Raw genomic sequence first — 18474 nt, 5'->3', positions numbered from 1 at the left:
TTTCCGGACAACCCAATATTTTATAATCAAATGACTAAGTTGGGGTGGAGTAGATAACTGTTTCAATTTCTAACTTTTTGTTTTTAACCTGGATCCCAGCATCATATGTGAGCCACAACAAATCTGTTTCTGGTGAAGTTTGAGAATAGCTGTCTCTTGAAATCCCATACTTCATAGGAAAAGGAAAGGGTACAGAAATGGTAGAGGGATATGTTAAAAAATTGATGTTAAGGATGGGGAAAAAACTTTTCCACTGTATAAAACATAGGAATACTGAATCATCATCACCATCATCATCATCATCAAGGAAGGAAAAAGCCCATTCTTTTCCTTTCCTATTAGTAGGGGACTTCGTGAATGAATGAATTCCAATATTTTAAATCTGGATTTGTCCTCGTTAACGGGGTGGCTGGATCTACCTCGCTCTTACAGTATTTGCTCTCACACCATCTCACCCAGTTTTAGGCATCCTCCCCCCTTAAGCCAACCCCATCTATCTCCTCCTCTACCCTTCCCCTCAATGTTCTCTTTGCTTGACCTTGCTTTCACAGTTCATTCACTGTAAACTCAAGCACTTTCCTTAGAACATGGTTCTCATCCCTCCTCAACACATGTCCATACCACCATATTACATTCGTAGATTAGTATTTCAAGCTACATCTTTTTAGTGAAGTTTGGAGAAAAATAAAACAATAAAAATAAAAGATTAATAACTTTACTTGTAAAGTGTCTTCAATTTCTTTCTAACAAACAAAGGATGGTTGACCAAATCCAAGAAACTCTTCACAGGAGCATATTTATCATAAAAGGATGCACACAACTTCCTGTAATGAGTGTAACCGGGCAAACCATGATCTCTTCCCTTTTGTATGAAGACACTGCCAAGATCAAATTGGTTTTTGGAGAAAATATCACCCAATTCATCAATTCTGAAAGCTGAAATCTGCTGTGCATGTTGGTTTAACTGACCTCTGATGAAGTTCGGGGCACGAGTAATGGTCTTAAAGAGTGGTTTTGTACTCTTTATAAGGCTGCTAAATGGGAAGTAATACTTCTTTTTAGAGCATATCAATGGATGTTTTTTGAAGAGCACAAATTTATCTTTCAAGTGACATACTGGAGCACCTTTGTTATCATAGTATGATAAAATATTGGCTCGGAGCATGAAATGGCTAAAACGGAATACTGCAGTTGCAACAGAGTTTATAATGGATGGATTTAGTTTGTCATTGTAATCTGTAGAAAAGAAAAAAAGTGAAAAATGCTGTTGACAAAATACAGAATGATTATCAAAGAGAATCTTTATGACAAAAACAGTAGTGTGTGTTGTGTATATGTGTGTGTTTGACATTGGTCTTGAAAAGTACTTTGATTTTCCATTTATCCTGATATTGTTACTGCTTCCAGCTAGAGTAACTTTCTCAAAGACAGTTAATAAAGCATAGGTAACTCTTACCTTTAACCCATCACTACTATACATGCACACAAAGATTTTCACATACATACATACATACATACATACATACATACATACATATATATATATATATATATATATATATATATATATATATATATATATATATATAATATATATATATATATATATATATATATATATATATATATATATATATATATAGTCAACAGATGAGATCCAGACAACTCAGTATAGAAAACATTAGTAGCACTCAAATGATTCAAACTTAGACTCTGATGTCTTTATGAGAGACCAATTCTGCAGGGTAAAGAGTGGCTATAAGAAGAATCCAGGTGAACTGTATAATTGCCTTTGTATATTTATATATTTAAAACTATAATAAACACAAAATACATTTTATATAATTAGTTACTTATGCATCCTCTGCAGTGGGTGTTCCAAGTGCAATTGGATGCTGAAGCACAATAGTTCTTCATTTGATCTGTGTACAAATAATGCGATAAAGTGTTGCCCAAAAGAACTGTTGTAGTTCAGTAAACAATTTCATTTTGAACACCCACTGCAGAGAATGCATGTAGTCACACTCATGAAATGTATGTAGAGACCAAATGATTTAAACACTATCTCTTGTATTTGTCCTACTTTTTCCAATATTTACTCTCTCTATCTTAACCAATAATGCTATTAAGTCTAGTGGTAATCAAATCATTTTACTAGAAGTAGACTAGATAATATGATACTCTATGCAGGGTTCAAAACTCACCAGTAGCAATCATACATTTAATTCTATACACAGGAAATGCTGTATGAGGTCTATCTGGAAAATAACAGGACTGGGTGCACTGTGTGAGCTATGGGCATCGTCCACAGTGAGTTCTTGCTACAGGACCAGATGATGAATCAGCAAGTCTAGAAAGAAATCCTGCAGCATTTGCTTTGCTCAGTGCATGAGAAGAGACAAGAGTTGTGGCAGGACAAATCATCATTGCTTCACCACAACTATACAACTGCTCGCAATGCCCTGAGCATCTGGCAGTTCCTGACCAAGAACATTACCGTACTGGAACAACCTCTCTATTCACCTGATCTTGCTCTAAGTGACTTTTTCTTTCCTGCAAACTCAAGGGGATCCATTTTGAAGGTGTGGAGGCCATCAAGAGGCCTGTAATGAGGGAGTTGATGAGCATCCTAGATGAATCTTTCCATAGAAGCATGGCAGAGGAGGATGAAAAATTACATTAAACTGAAGGGGAATTACTTTGAAGGAGAAACCAAGTAGTTTGTTGTTTAAAATGAAAATAACTCATTACTTTTCAGACAGACCTCATATATATATATATATATATATATGCACATAGAATTTCCAAACTACATGTATAACTGCAAAAGAAGGAGAACTCAATACAGTTGGAAATAGCAGACTAAATTTATCAAATGACACAGATATAAAGCACTTACATTCAGGAATCTGAGTTTCTGAGCAGCAAATCTGTACTTGCTGCACTTCCATCAGTTTTTGCAAGCTTAATACACATTTAATATAGGAGCAAACACATATATACATACATACACACACACACACACACACACACACACACACACACACACACACACACACATATATAAAGGTAGAATGAGATATTTTTGCCTCCTGGCTGAAACAGCTGTAAGATATTTTCCCAATTTCTATTCCTGTATGTTATATATTTTAATAATTACTGGTATCTTTATATATTTTATATGTAAAGCATAATATGTTATACATGTATGTATATTCTTATAATTGTCATTTTAGTAAATAAATTGACATAATATAATGTCCAAAAGTTAATGAACCACCTATTGATGCCCTCCATTTTCTTATTGCTCTCTCTCTATATATATATACATACACACACACACACACACCACACACACACACACACACACACACACACACATCACATGTGCACATAAATAAAGACAAAAAATACAAGATTCACCATGCAAACCTAAAATACTTACAGTATTTACAATCACTGGTAAGTCTCAAACTTTTCATTGTTTTATAACCGAGGATGATCGGTAGGTATTCATTGTATGTTATGTGTTGAAGTATAGCACCGATTATATCTCGCGTTGTATAAAACAACTGGTCATTATTCCAGTGGGGATTTAATAAGTGAAGTTTCCAAGCAATTCTGTTGTGTTCTCGCAGAAATATTGTATGGAGGACAATAAGATTGACATTACTGCTATCTCTGCTGTCTCCTGTGACAATTAAAAGGGCAAAAGAAGGAATCATCAGAAAATTAACTCAAAACGAAGAATGGACCATACATATTGAGAAATCACTTTCTTTAGATTAAGTACCAAGACATGTATTGCCAGGGCTCATTTCATAAACCAGTCGTTGTTGTTGCTGTTGTTGTTGTCTTCTTCTTCCAATCAGGACACACGCCATTAGCCACAAAGAATAATCTCTTATTCGAGCCTACTCTAAGTTACTAAGAATGCGTGTGGCAACTTGAAGATCCACCCACCACACGCAATAGACTGGCGGTTGAATGGGCACGAAAGCAACGTTGTTATCCTCATTCTGTAAACGGTGGCTTTTAACGGGTGGAGAGCAGAACCAACCATCCTGGTGTACAGGATTCGCAATCTAGACTAAGATCTGAAAGTTTACCACACCATAGTGGGTTACACCATGGTTCCTCTGCTTTGTGACAGAAGTAGGAAGAAAAAGTGAGAGAAAGTTGTGGTGAAAGAGTACAGCAGGGTTCACCCTGCCAGAACCTCATGGAGCTTAGGTGTTTTTGCTCAATAAACATTCACAATGCCTGGTCTGGGAATCGAAACCGCGTTCTTACGACCACAAGTCTGCTACCCTAACCACTGGGCCATTGCACCTCCACACTTGTTGTTGTTGTTGCCATCATGGTCATAATTGTTATTTTTGTTTAGTCATAAGTTGCCATGATCATGAAGAGCATTATATTTCAGACATTTCCTGTTTTGGGGTTTTTTAGGGGGTTTTTTTATCAGTCATGGTGTATCTTGGACAACATTATTTGGCAATCTTTCAAAGTAGGCACATAAAATGGCTGACTACAAAATCAAAGAAAATGAGTGGGAAAACTTTCAAAAATTTACCTGATATTGTAAAAGCATTTTAATTCACTTCTAATTTTTAACAAAAACAATAAAAAAAAATAAATACATAATATTTGTGAAAACAACACCAGGTAGACTCTTGTAAAGTCTTTCATTCACTTTCTTTCATTTTGTAGTTAGCCATTTTATGCACCTTAACCCTTTAGCATTCAGATTACCTTGTCAAATGTAATGCTTATTTATTCACATCCTTTAAAGCTAATCCTGTATTATCTTGTAGCTTTAAGATTCCAAAATGATGACTGTTTATTTTTAGAGTGGAATTGTAGGGTAGGTGTGAGAGATTGGATCTGGCCAGTTTGAAGATAAAACAGGTAGAATATTTGGGCCGGATATGGCTAGCTTAAATGCTAAGGGTTAATTAAAATATGGCCTATATCTAATGTGCCCGCCTTATTTAAACAATATTCAGTCAGAAAAAATGAGTTGTACCTGTAGTTCAAAGGGTCAGCCTTGTCATATTCTGTGTCTCATTAAATCTCTCTGAGAATTATATTAAGGGTACATGTGTCTGTAGAGTGCTCAGCCACTTGCACGTTAATTTCATGATCAGGGTGTTCCATTGATCATATCAACTGAAACCTTTGTTGTCATAACTGGTGTTGTGCCAGTTATATTGTGTCTGTGAAGAAAACACTTCAATCTCAACAGCCCAGTCTACCTGTCTGTAAAGTAGGTTTCATAATGTGAAACTACTTATCGTCATGGGTGATGGTAGCACTATTAAAGAAACAAGTGTTTTATTGGCTTTCAAGGTTGATGTTTCAGCTGCTCCAGCTTGTTCGTGCCACAGCTGGTCAATCATTAACAACTTGATCCTACTTTTTATTGTATTGCTGTCCAACACCCAAGCTCAAAAGAGAACATGAAGGAAGGAAAATCCAAGTTGGTTTCATACTAATGACAATAATAAGGTTACCTAAGCAACCAAATCAACAACTTATCTATAGATCATATTTTGGTTACTTAATACACAATTTTATGGATGCAATAACACTGTATAACAAAAGTTTTATGTAACATTTTTTTTTTTGCCTTTGGTAAGAGTTATTTCCTATTTGTTTCTATCTAGAAATCAAAGAAAATTACTACTATTCCCTTCAAACTTTTTTCTTAGTGACCAAGACATTGATGTTTTCAAACTGACCTATTTTCCATTACATTTCAGACAGAGTTGCTGAAGCATTAATATCATTATAGCAAATATTCTGCCTAATATCACAAATTTGTTTGTCAGTTGCTTGACCTTAACTGCTTGAGTATGTTCCTAAGTGACTGACAATATGCGCATCTCTGATCATGAGCAGGAGTAGTGGGGGAGCATCATAGCCATGCATTGAGAGAAATTCTTTGGAGTTTGAATAATTATAATAAAAGCAAAGTTTGAAGGAAATATTAGCCATTTTTTACAGTCTCTAGGGGTAAACAAATTGGAAATAACAGTTACTATTCAAGGACAAAAAGTGTGTTCCACAGTGTAATCAATAGCTTAGTTCTTCTCACACTGACCATAAAGCAGTGACATAAAGGGGCGAGCTGGCAGAGACATTAGCACGCCGGGCGAAATGCTTAGTGGTATTTTGTCTGTCTTTACATTCTGAGTTCAAATTCTGCTAAGGTCGACTTTGGCTTTCATCCTTTTGAGGTTGATTAAATAAGTACTAGTTAAGCACTGGAGTCGATGTAATCAACTTAATCCCTTTGTTTGTCCCCTTTATGTTTAGCTCCTTGTGGGCAATAAAAAAATAAATAAAGTAGTAACATAATATCTTTGACATAATATGTTTGACATAGTAAGAATGATTCTACATGGTGCCATTTACCTGTTTTGAAGCAGGGGTACGGTGTTGAATGTTTGAAGAAGTGATTATTCTTGTATTTACTTATTGGTGGAAATGGTAAGCCTAAGCATTCAGATGTTCTCAGCAATCCTGTAATTAAAAGAATTCTGTATAGATTTCCGTTTAACCATTTGTTATTGATGGATGCATGTTTCAGCAACCATATAGATATACATACATATACATGCATATACATATACACACATATATAAAACACATGCACACCTAAATATACAACATACATATATATACATGCATATATACACACATATACAGACACCTTTACACACATGCATACACACACATGTATCCACACATGTACACCTAAAGGCACAATATACACAGGCATAGACATATAATCATACGTATACACATTTATGTATTCACACACATATACCCACATACATACATATATACACACACACATACACATAGTCACACACATATACACATGCATGCACACACGTGCACACACACACACACATACACAAATGCACACATGCATGCACACTCACACAATCATATAAAGAAAGAATCTAATTGCTAAATGTTACCATATTTTCCTAGTTGCAGTTCTCTCGGGTCGTGTGTTCCATAAATAAAGGATCCATCCAAGAATGAGGTCACTTCATTCACTTGTTCTCCTGTCAAAGACAAAAAAAAATAGCAGAAACAATAAGAGATAACAGAGCATTGTGACCTTCATAGGTATATCAGATAAGTAGTAGTAGTAGTAGTTATTTCTTTATTGCCCACAGGGGGCTAAACATAGAGGGGACAAACAAGGACAGACAACAGGATTAAGTCGCCCAGTACATAACTGATACTTATTTAATTGACCCTGAAAGGATGAAAAGCAAAGTCTACCTCGGTGGAATTTGAACTCAGAACATAGCAGCAGATGAAATACTGCTAAGCATTTCGCTCGGCATGCTAACGTTTCTGCCAGCTCGCCACCCTAGTAGTAGTAGTAGTGACAGTGGTGGTTGTGGCGGCGGTGGCGGTGGTGGTGGTGGTGGTGGTGGTGGTGGTGGTGGTGGTGGTAGGTTCTAAGTTTGACACAAGGCTAGTAGTTTTTAGGGTAAGAGACATGGTCAGTTACATCGTCCCGGGTACTTTGGTACTTTATGTTATTGACACCCCACACGTGCACATTGCGCACCAAAAAAAAAAGAAAAGATGAAAGCCAAAGCTGATCACAACAGGATGTGAACTCAGAACATAAAGAGTCTGAAGAACTGCCACTAAACATTTCTGCCCTTAATAACTTTTTCCATATTTTGACACAGGTTCAGCAATTTTAGATGAAGGGGTTAACAGATCATATTAACCCCGGTACATGATTAGTACATTATTTTATCAACCCCCAAAGCGAGTAGTAGTAGCAGCAGCAGTATTTGTAGTTTCTAATTTGGGCACAAGGCCAGCAATTTTGAGAAGACGGGACAAGTAAGTTACATCTTCCTCTGAACTTAACTTCTATCTTTCATGTTTTACTTGTTTCTATCATTAGATTCTGGCCACGCTGGGGCACCGCCTTGAAAAATTTTAGTTGAATGAATCAACTCCAGTACTTTTATTTTTTTTAAGCCTGGCACTTATTGTATTGGTCTTTTTTGCTGAACTACTAAGTTACGGGGACATAAACACACCAACACTGGTTGTCAAGCAGTGGTGTGGAACAAACACAGGCACAAAGGCATGCATACATAGATATAAATACACATACACACACACACATATATATATATAAGGTTATCCTGAAATTGAAGTTGTGGTCCTATTAGTAAAATCCCAAATTTGTAATAATATTATAATTGATATTGTTTGCTTTGCATTAGTAAAGTCTAAAATAGTATATAACCTGATAACTTGGAATAATTACAATTTATTTATATATATATATATATATATTTATATATATTATAATAGTAGTAGTAGAAGTAGTAGTAGTAGTAGTAGTAGTAGTAGTAGTGTAGTAGTAGTAGTAGTAGAGTAGTAGTAGTAGTAGTAGTAGTAGTAGTAGTAATAGTAGTAGTAGAGAATAGAATTCCAAACTTACAAGAAAAAATTCGATTTAGCAACTCTTATTCAGATTTTACAATATATAATAATATATGTATATAATTAAGAGAAATAACCTGTATTAAGCAATTTAATAGTGAAAGACATTATCTATATTATACAGAAAAAATTTAGATATACTATGATAAATATTATTCAAAAAATCAATAAATTAAATAAACGTTAAATTGACTACGTGCATTTTGTGACTATATCTTTTAACTCGATAATAATAAAATTGATACTATTAAAATTAATTCGATTTAAAAATATAACCACTCTTCAGGTCAATTTAATATTTATTTAATTTATTGATTTTTTAAAAATAATATTTAAATTTTTTTTATATAATAAAGATAGTGTCTATCACTATTGAATTGCTTAATAGAGGTTATTTCTCTTAATTACATATATATATATATATATATATGTATGTATACATATATATTATATATATATATATATGTATATGGTAAATGAAAGACAGAAGATGGAATATACAAGAATTTATTAATCACAACAATTGTTTCAACACATCTAGCATCGATTCCTCAACAACAGGTGTAAACCATTCGTTTTATTATACATTATATATATATGCGTAAGCTTGCAAGATATGCGTAAGCTTGCAAGAAATGAAGCCAGTATGCTCCGATGGATGTGTAATGTCAGTGTTCATACTCAACAGAGTGTAAGTACTTTGAGAGAAAAGTTGGACCTAAGAAGCATCAGTTGTGGTGTGCAAGAGAGACGTTTGCGCTGGTATGGTCATGTGGCGAGAATGGATGAAGATAGTTGTGTGAAAAAGTGCCACACCCTAGCGGTTGAGGGAACCTGTGGAAGAGGTAGACCCAGGAAAACCTGGGACAAGGTGGTGAAGCACGACCTTCAAACTATAGGTCTCACCGAGGAAATGACTAGAGACCGAGACCTATGGAAGTATGCTGTGCGTGAGAAGACCCAGCAGGACAAGTGAGGCCATAATCCCGTGGTCTACACCTGGGATGTAGCCAGCCCACTTATGCATTCCTTTCCTTCTTGGGACTCAAAACTCCACTTGTGAAGACCTGTTGAGGCAAGTGAAAATCAAAATCAAAATCGTAATCTATCAACATCAATGGAATTTGTAGCTGTGATACCAGTGCCGGTGGCACGAAAGAGAACCATCCGAACGTGGCCGTAGCCAGCACCACCCGACTGGCCTCCGTGCTGGTGGCATGTAAAAAGCACCATCCAACCATGGCCGTTGCCAGCTTCGTCTGGTCCCCGAGCCTGTGGCACGTAAAAAGCACCATCCAATTGTGGCCGTTTGCCAGTCTCGTCTGGCACCTGTGCCGGTGGCACGTAAAAAGCACCCACTACACTCACGGAGTGGTTGGCGTTAGGATGGGCATCCAGCCGTAGAAACACTGCCAGATCAGACTGGGCCTGGTGCAGCCTTCTGGCTTCCCAGACCTTGGTTGAACCGTCCAACCCATGCCAGCATGGAAAGCGGATGTTAAATGATGATGATGATGATGATATATATATATATATATATATATATATATATATATATATATATAATTTTACATTTATTTACAACTTGATTTTTTAATTTCACCGGAGTATAAATACCTATAATGGTGATACTTATAAAACTTCTGTCCCAACCCATAGCTGCCCAAGAGGTGTAAAAATACAAAAATTTTACTTACGAACAGTGCTGATAAATGGCGACTTTGATGATCGTACAAGATTTATACAAGATTTCTTACATGGTACTTTGTAAGAGCCTCCATAGTAGTGAAGATAGTGAGGTTTAGAAGAGTAAAGGTCTCCATACTGGTACGGATACTGTGGTTTCAATGAATAAGAGCTTCCATAGGGGTAATGATCGTAGGGTTTAGAAGAGTAAAGACTTCCAAAGTGGTGAAGGTTGTGGGATTTTGATAAGAAAGAGCTTCCATAGTGGTGAGGGTCATAGTGTTTAGAATAGTAAGAGCTTCCATAGTAGTGAGGATCATGGTGTTTAGAATAGTAAGAGCTTCCATAGTGGTGAGGATCATGGTGTTTAGAATAGTAAGAGCTTCCATAGTGGTGAGGATCATGGTGTTTAGAATAGTAAGAGCTTCCATAGTGGTGAGTGTCATAGTGTTTAGAAGAGTAAGAGCTTCCATAGTGGTGATAGTTATGGTGTTTAGAAGAGTAAGAGCTTCCATAGTGGTGAGGGTCATGGGGTTTAGAAGTGTAAAAGCTTCCATAGTGGTGATGAGGGGGTTGGAGTTTCAATGAGTAACAGTCATCATAGGGGTAATGTTGGTGGGGTTTTGAAGAATATGAGTTTTTATCAGCAGATCTCTTATGTCTTCCAAAAGGAGGCCAGTAGGATTTGGGGTTGTAAGATCGACTAAAATGGTCATATTCAGGAATGTAGTAGGGATTCCAATAATAAGGGAATTCATAGTGTTGCTGATGTCGGTGAGATCTGAAATTGGAAGGGTGTCCTTTACTATAAAAGCGATAGGGACCATGACGATAAGATTTAGGCTTATGATAGGGATAAGATTTAGGCTTATGATAGGGATAAGATTTAGGCTTATGATAGGGATAAGATTTAGGCTTATGATAGGGATAAGATTTAGGCTTATGATGGGGATAATATTTAGGCTTATGATGGGGATAAGATTTAGGCTTATGATGGTGAAAAGATTTAAAGCCATGATAACGATGATGTTTAAAGACGTGATGATGGTGAGATTCAGCATGAAAATGATGTTTATCAAGAAAATGGTGTGCCAAGGCATGAGGAAGAAGAGGTTTAGAAACAGATCTTTTATAACGGGGTAAGTAATCATCATCATCATCATCATAAAAATTGGTTGCACCATCATAATATTTGCTTTGTTTAGAATAGTAAGGGTTTGAAAAGGGGTGAGGGGGATAACTTTTAGAAGGGTAAAAATTTTTGTAGTTATAAGGATAATAAGGTTTTGGGTAGGATTTAATATATTTGTGTGATTTGGGACCGGAAGGATATCCCTTATCATAATAGTTATAAGATTTAGAACCATAACGGTGATAATATTTAGAGCCTTGATAATCATATTTAGTATGATAAGGATGCTTGTCAGGATAGTTATGAGATTTAGGAGGAGTGGGTTTTGTGGGTTTAGTGGGTTTAGTGGGTTTAGAAACAGATCTTTTATAACGGGGTAAGTAATCATCATCATTGTAAGTTTGGGTTACATCATCATGATATTTGCTTGATTTAAAATGATAAGGGTCTGAAAAGGTGTGAAAGGAGTTTGTTTTAGAAGAGTAAAGATCATAGGGATAATGATGTCCCAGAGAGGGTTCTTGAGTATCTGTATAGTAGTGTGGCAAGTTTAAGAAGGTACGAGGGGTGTGAGTGTGACTATGAGATGTTTGACTGTGTGATGTTTGACTGTGTGATGTTTGACTGTGTGATGTGTGACTGTGTGATGTGTGACTGTTTGATGTGTGACTGTGCGATGTGTGACTGTGCGATGTGTGACTGTGGGAAGTGTGACTATGCAATGTGTGCAGCAGCCTACTGTGTTTGTGCACCAAGTGCGAATCGGCATGCAATAAATGTGCATGCTTGTGTAATGCATGGCTTTGAGTGTGGCTCAACCCTCCATTAGGATGTAACAAGTGTGAGTGAGCATGAGCTAAATGTAAGTGAGCATGAGTTAAGTGTGAGTCAGCATGAGCTAAGTGCTCAAGTTTGTGTGACAAGTGACTTTGAGTGTGAAGTAACCCTCCATGAAGATGGGCCAAGTGGGAGTGAGAGTGCAATAAATGTGCATGCTTGTGTAATGTATGACTTTGAGTGTGGCTCAACCCTCTATAAGGATATAACAAGTGTGAGTTAGCATGAGCTAAATGTGAGTGAGCATGAGTTAAGTGTGAGTCAGCATGAGCTAAGTGCTCAAGTTTGTGTGACAAGTGACTTTGAGTGTGAAGTAACCCTCCGTGAAGATGGGCCAAGTGGGAGTGGGAGTGCAATAAACGTGCATGCTTGTCTAATGCATGGCTTTGAGTGTGGATCAACCCTTCATATGGGTGCAACAAGTGTGAGTGAGCATGAGCTAAGTGCTCGAGTTTGTGTGACAAGTGACTTTGAGTGTGAAGTAACCCTCCATGAAGATGAGCCAAGTGGGAGTCAGAGTGCAATAAATGTGCATGCTTGTGTAATGCATGGCTTTGAGTGTGGCTCAACCCTCCATTAGGATGTAACAAGTGTGAGTGAGCATGAGCTAAATGTGAGTGAGCATGAGCTAAATGTGAGTCAGCATGAGCTAAGTGCTCAAGTTTGTGTGACAAGTGACTTTGAGTGTGAAGCAACCCTCCGTGAAGATGGGCCAAGTGGGAGTGAGAGTGCAATAAATGTGCATGCTTGTGTAATGTATGACTTTGAGTGTGGCTCAACCCTCTATAAGGATATAACAAGTGTGAGTTAGCATGAGCTAAATGTGAGTGAGCATGAGTTAAGTGTGAGTCAGCATGAGCTAAGTGCTTGAGTTTGTGTGACAAGTGACTTTGAGTGTGAAGTAACCCTCCGTGAAGATGGGCCAAGTGGGAGTGAGAGTGCAATAAACGTGCATGCTTGTGTAATGCATGGCTTTGAGTGTGGATCAACCCTTCATATGGGTGCAACAAGTGTGAGTGAGCATGAGCTATGTGCTCATGCTTGTGTGACAAATGACTCTGAGTGTGAAGTGAACCTCCATGCTGGTGAGCCAAGTGTGAGTGAGTATGCAATAAATGTGCATGCTTGTGTAATGCATGGCTTTGTGTGTGACTCAATCCTCCAAAAGGATGCAGTAAGTGTGAACGAACATGAGATACCTGAGTGCGAGCATGAGACACCTGAGTGTGACTGTGTGATGTTAATTTTTTTCCATATGGCCCAAGATGGTAATTATAAAGGGTTTTGCTGGGGTAATAATGGGGATAGAGCTGGTTGTAAATGTGTGGGGCAAGATAGTGGTCACCATGGTGGTGGTGGTGGTGATGATGGTGGTGAAGATTTTGATTCAGATGAACGTTGACGTTATGGTTGTTTTTCTGACTGACATGAATTGATTGTTGATGAACTGGATAATGAAGTGGATAACGAAGTGGATAATGAGGAGGATAATGAAGGAGATAACGACCATTTAGGTAGTAATTCGGGAAGCCATAATATGAATTGTAGTAACCACTACATTTATCCAGGGGACAGTGACTGCTATAAACTATAGGAAAGCATATTGATTTGTTCCTGGAAATAAACATAAAATTAAAACAATTGTTAAAAATCTATAAAACAATGCATATATATATTATTTTTTTTTAACATTATAAAGACGTAGCATCAATTTTCTAGCACTCCTTGACCCAGATCCATGCCAGATAATCTGTTTTGTTTGATTAACAGAAGGCATGTGATAATAATTCTTGGTAAATTCCTGGCAGACAGGCACCACATAATCAATAACTTTTCACTACTAAGATTTCACAACACACCTTTGTTTATTTGCTATGATTGTGTTATAAAATTGGAAACATTTTTCCAATCCTTTTACTATAATATCAAGGTGCCAAAGTCGAAATAATCTAACGCTTTATGCTAATACCTAAAACAAAATCTAAGGCCATTTGCTAATGCTTAAAACAGAATTCAATGCCAGTGCCAGGCCATCTCTTGAAATGTAACTGTAAAAGGTCGATAGTAATTGTTTCTCTTTTCCTGCTAGAATACTGTCTCCTCTGGTGAAGGTACATGTTTTAATGGTTAGGATATTCAGCTCATAGTCATAAGGCTGTGAGTTCAATTCCTGGCATCATGTTATGTCCTTGAGCAAGACACTTCATTTCCAATTATCCCAGTTCAGTCAGCTGGCAAAAAAATGTAATTCAAAGGGTCAGCCATGTTACATTCTGTGTCACACTGAATCTCCCTGAAAACTATGTTAAGTGTATCCATGTCTGTGGAGTACTCAGAGAACTATGTTAAGGGTATGTGTGTGGAGTACTCAACCACTTGCATGTTAATTTCACAGGCAGAACCCTTATTGTCATAATCAATGGAGTACCAGTTTGTTTGTTTTTTATTATATCCACTGCAATGGATGTAATGATATCCCTATCAATTTGCTCTTTGAAGAAAGAGGGTCTTTAGAGTATTAGCATATGGTGCTGAATTTATTTTTAAACATCTGCATTTTCATATTATTGCAATCATGTATAAGAAGAGTGTTTCTACCTTCATAATGAGTTACTAATAAATAAATAAATGTGTGCTGTGAAGACTTGGTTGTGAAAAAGTTGTTAATAAGATTTATGGATTCTAACATAAGATTGTCCAAATTAAAAAGAGATGCTGGATCATCACTTGCAGAAAAATTGATGCAGTGCGAATATATAAAGGTGTTAAAACATACAGAATATACATAACAGTGTTTAAAAATGATATAAAATAAAGTAAAATGAAGTGTAAAGATGGAAAAACAAATGAGTTTGGTGTTGGTATAATTTGAACTTTGAACATAGAGTGATGTATACTAAATGTTATTGAGTATTTCCTGTGATGCTGCTGTTTCTCTGTGGAAGCCATGTTTGGGAGTTAAGTGTCTTTGACAAGAAAGAGATGAGCTCTGGTATGAATTCATAGTAATTTTGGTCTGGTTAATTAACATACCTACCAGAGAGAGCCATACACCTCACTTTGTATGCTAAGCAGCAGCAGCATGAGCAGTGTTATCAGAAACAAAGTCACTTTGCTAATCATCATCATATTATCACCATTTCCACCAACACAATCAACTTCACAATCTTCAACACCATCGTCATCATCCTAATACTACTACCATTAATAATCATCTTCAGTTTCTCCATCAGCGTCAGCGTCGTTGTTGTTGTCATCATCATTGTCATTGTCATCAGAAATATTAACTGGATAAACTTAATCACATCCATGCTACAAGAGGAAATACAGAAAGAATTGAACACTTACCTCAAAGGGCCAGAACAGCAATCAATATCTGTGGAATACATGGAACAATAGTAAAAACATATGTCACAAATTTGAAAAAATGTTTGTTCAATTTCAGATTAAATTCCCTGTTGTTTGTTTGTTACTTTTTAATGTGAATATTTCATCTGCCATTATATCATTAGACTTGTGATTAGATTTGATCTATTGTGGCGTCATTTCATTTTTCATTTTAATAATGACATCATGTACAGGAGGAACATTGCATTCTTAGTCATGATACACCATGGAAATAGGATAACTGATCCTATGATTCTGAGGATTTGAGACAGTAATGTTCAGGGTTTAATACTCATCTAATTATATTTGGTCCGTATTAGTTTTATTTGAGCCATCAAAATCTCATTTGATCTGTAGCAGGAATATTTAGCAATTGAACTCAAATCATTTTATCCAATGCAAAAAAAGCAACTCAAGAATATGATTGTGATTTACTAAAATATTACCAACATCATAAAAAAAATTGGACCATTCAAGACTTCGTATGGAACTGGATGTAACAGTAATTTCCTTTTTGGCACACTTTTTCTGAGCAAGACCACCACTATAAATTCAGCACATTTTAGCCACTTCTGATAGACAGTGGATGGCAAACATCAGACTGGACACAGAAGATGGCAGTCAGTAGACAGTGGGACAAACAGCAGACGGCCAGAGTACTGTGACAGTACAAAAACAATGGATAGGTGGTGACAGCAACACACAATAATCAGCTGACATCATTATGACAACTATTGTCATACCTAGTCCAAGAATAACAGGCTTTGAACTATCTCAGTGTTTGTCATTCCTAGTAACATCAACATTTTTTTGTTTTCAATAAAAATAAATATCTTTTATCAAAAATCTCCAACGGATTTCAGTGTTCTTCATTGTAACAGATCTGTAAGTGTCACATCTGATCTGTTGTGGGTATATTTGATCTGTCATAGTTATATTTGATCTCGGATCAAATATATAATTGGTTATTAGGAATTATATTTCATGTACAGTGATTATATCTCTTCTGTTAAGATTATATGTGATTGATAATTGACATATTTAGTTTATATTGATTATTTTTGTTTTCAACAATAGTAATTAACAGACACCTAGAATAAAACACTTCAGTGAACAGTAGCAATGACACAATCATAAAAGTTTTGAAATAGAATGCATGTGACAAATTAACTAACATACTACACCTGCATATTGAATACTTTTGTTAGCTCCTATATTTTGGACCACTCATTATGATAATAGATTATTGTATTTGATGGCACATAAGTTGAACTTTTTATAAAAAAGAATATCTCAAAAATATTACCTGGGGTTCTATATACAAAGTTGAGCTTATATTAAATGCTTTAGTGAAAGAAAAACATGTTATCTTGAATATGTGCTGCTAGAATTGCGGTGCATTTAATATACCCTTTGTGTCTTTTATGCCATCCAAATACAGAAATTAAAGCTAAAATAACTATGTAAAGAAGAAATGATTTTCACATTTCAAGCACATACTTTTCCTTCAAAACTTAACCATACTGTCACTATGTTCTTTCAAAGTCCTCTATTAACAAAGACTTACTTGATGGTCGACTTGTGTCAGACAAATCATGGGAAATAGCCTGAGAGAAGAACGCAGTAAAAAGACTCAGTTTTGACAGGAATTTCGCATTGAAAGGTTTCCTAAATAGATTGCACCTAACAACACGAGCGTTTGGTAATAATCCTCCACTCTTTCCATATATTTTTGGTTTGTCATAACCTGAAAAGAAAAGAGGTAGAATGAAAATAATAATAAAAGTAATAATAATAATAATAATAATAATAATAATAATAATAATAATAATAATAATGATAATCCTTTCTAATATAGGCGTAAGGTCTGAAATTTTAGGGAAGGTGGCTAGTCAATTACATCGACCCCAGTACTTAACTGGTACTTAATTTATCAACCCCAAAATGAGAAGTATAAAAAAAAAGTACCAGGACCTAGCCATTTAATAACAGAGACTATGGAAAGTGTGGGTAAAATGTATTCCAGTAGTTATAGGTACATAGGAATTATTCCTAAAGATTTGAAGAAATAGATAGAGGAAATAGGCATAAAATGCAGTTTAGTACAGCTCAGCTCCAGAAAACAGAGTTCTTAGGGACAGCTAGGATACTTAGGAGGGTTCTTGGCATCTAAGGTTACTTGTTGTAGCCCAATGTTAGGAATTTTTCGTTTCCAATAGTCTAATCTGTTGTGTGTATACGAATAATAATAATAATAATAATAATAATAATAATAATAATGATAATAATAAACAATGTAACGTCATAGACTTTGCTATACCAATTGGTAATAAAGAGGATACCCAAGGAATTGAAAAAATTTAGAAATATCAGGATGAAGAGATTGTTGGATGACATGGCTAACAATTATTCCTGTGGTAATTTGTGCACTTGGCACAACACCCTAACTGCTACCTGAGAGGCTGAAGGATATTGGAATTGAGAATCACCTGTCAACCTACAGAAAAGTAGAATCCAGTATCCTGTAAGAATCCTAAGAAAGATTCTTGAGATTTGAGGAGTTTTATTGTTGCCAAAACAAGACAACATCCCTGCTAACCATTATAGCATATAACAGTTATAAAGCTAATATTAATACTGATACCAATAATAATGGTTTCAAATTTTGGCATAGGGTCAGTAAGTTCAGGAGACCCCAGCGCTCAACTGGTATTCATTTTATCAACCCCCAAAGAGATGAAGGGCAAAGTTGACTTGTATGGAATTTGAACACAAAACGTTAAGATGGACCTACAGCTACTAAACATTTTGCCCAATCTGCTGACTATTCTGCTAGCTTACTGCCTAAATAATAACAATGATGATGAAAATAAAATAATAATAATAATAATAATAATAATAATAATAATAATAATAATAACAAGAGCACC

General features: G+C 35.9%; 1 protein-coding gene across 2 annotated transcripts in view; it reads right to left on the bottom strand.

Annotated features, from left to right (window-relative positions):
- The window catches only part of LOC115216736, a 29171-nt gene that overhangs the window by 4720 nt on the left and 5977 nt on the right, over positions 1-18474 (bottom strand). The window contains exons 5-12 of one of the 2 annotated variants that reach the window (XM_029786283.1): positions 17112-17291; positions 15506-15533; positions 12981-13771; positions 10200-12581; positions 6993-7082; positions 6421-6528; positions 3446-3691; positions 720-1236 (exon numbers count right to left, since the gene is read on the bottom strand). In XM_029786283.1, coding sequence (XP_029642143.1) covers positions 720-1236; positions 3446-3691; positions 6421-6528; positions 6993-7082; positions 10200-12581; positions 12981-13771; positions 15506-15533; positions 17112-17291 — 4342 coding nt within the window. Of the gene's footprint in view, positions 1-719; positions 1237-3445; positions 3692-6420; positions 6529-6992; positions 7083-10199; positions 13772-15505; positions 15534-17111; positions 17292-18474 lie in introns of both variants that reach the window. The other variant, XM_029786281.1, reaches the window with a different exon arrangement.

This window comes from Octopus sinensis, linkage group LG10 (assembly GCF_006345805.1).
Source record: "Octopus sinensis linkage group LG10, ASM634580v1, whole genome shotgun sequence".
Taxonomy (NCBI): Eukaryota; Metazoa; Mollusca; class Cephalopoda; order Octopoda; family Octopodidae; genus Octopus; species Octopus sinensis.
This window is presented reverse-complemented; position numbering and strand designations above follow the sequence as displayed.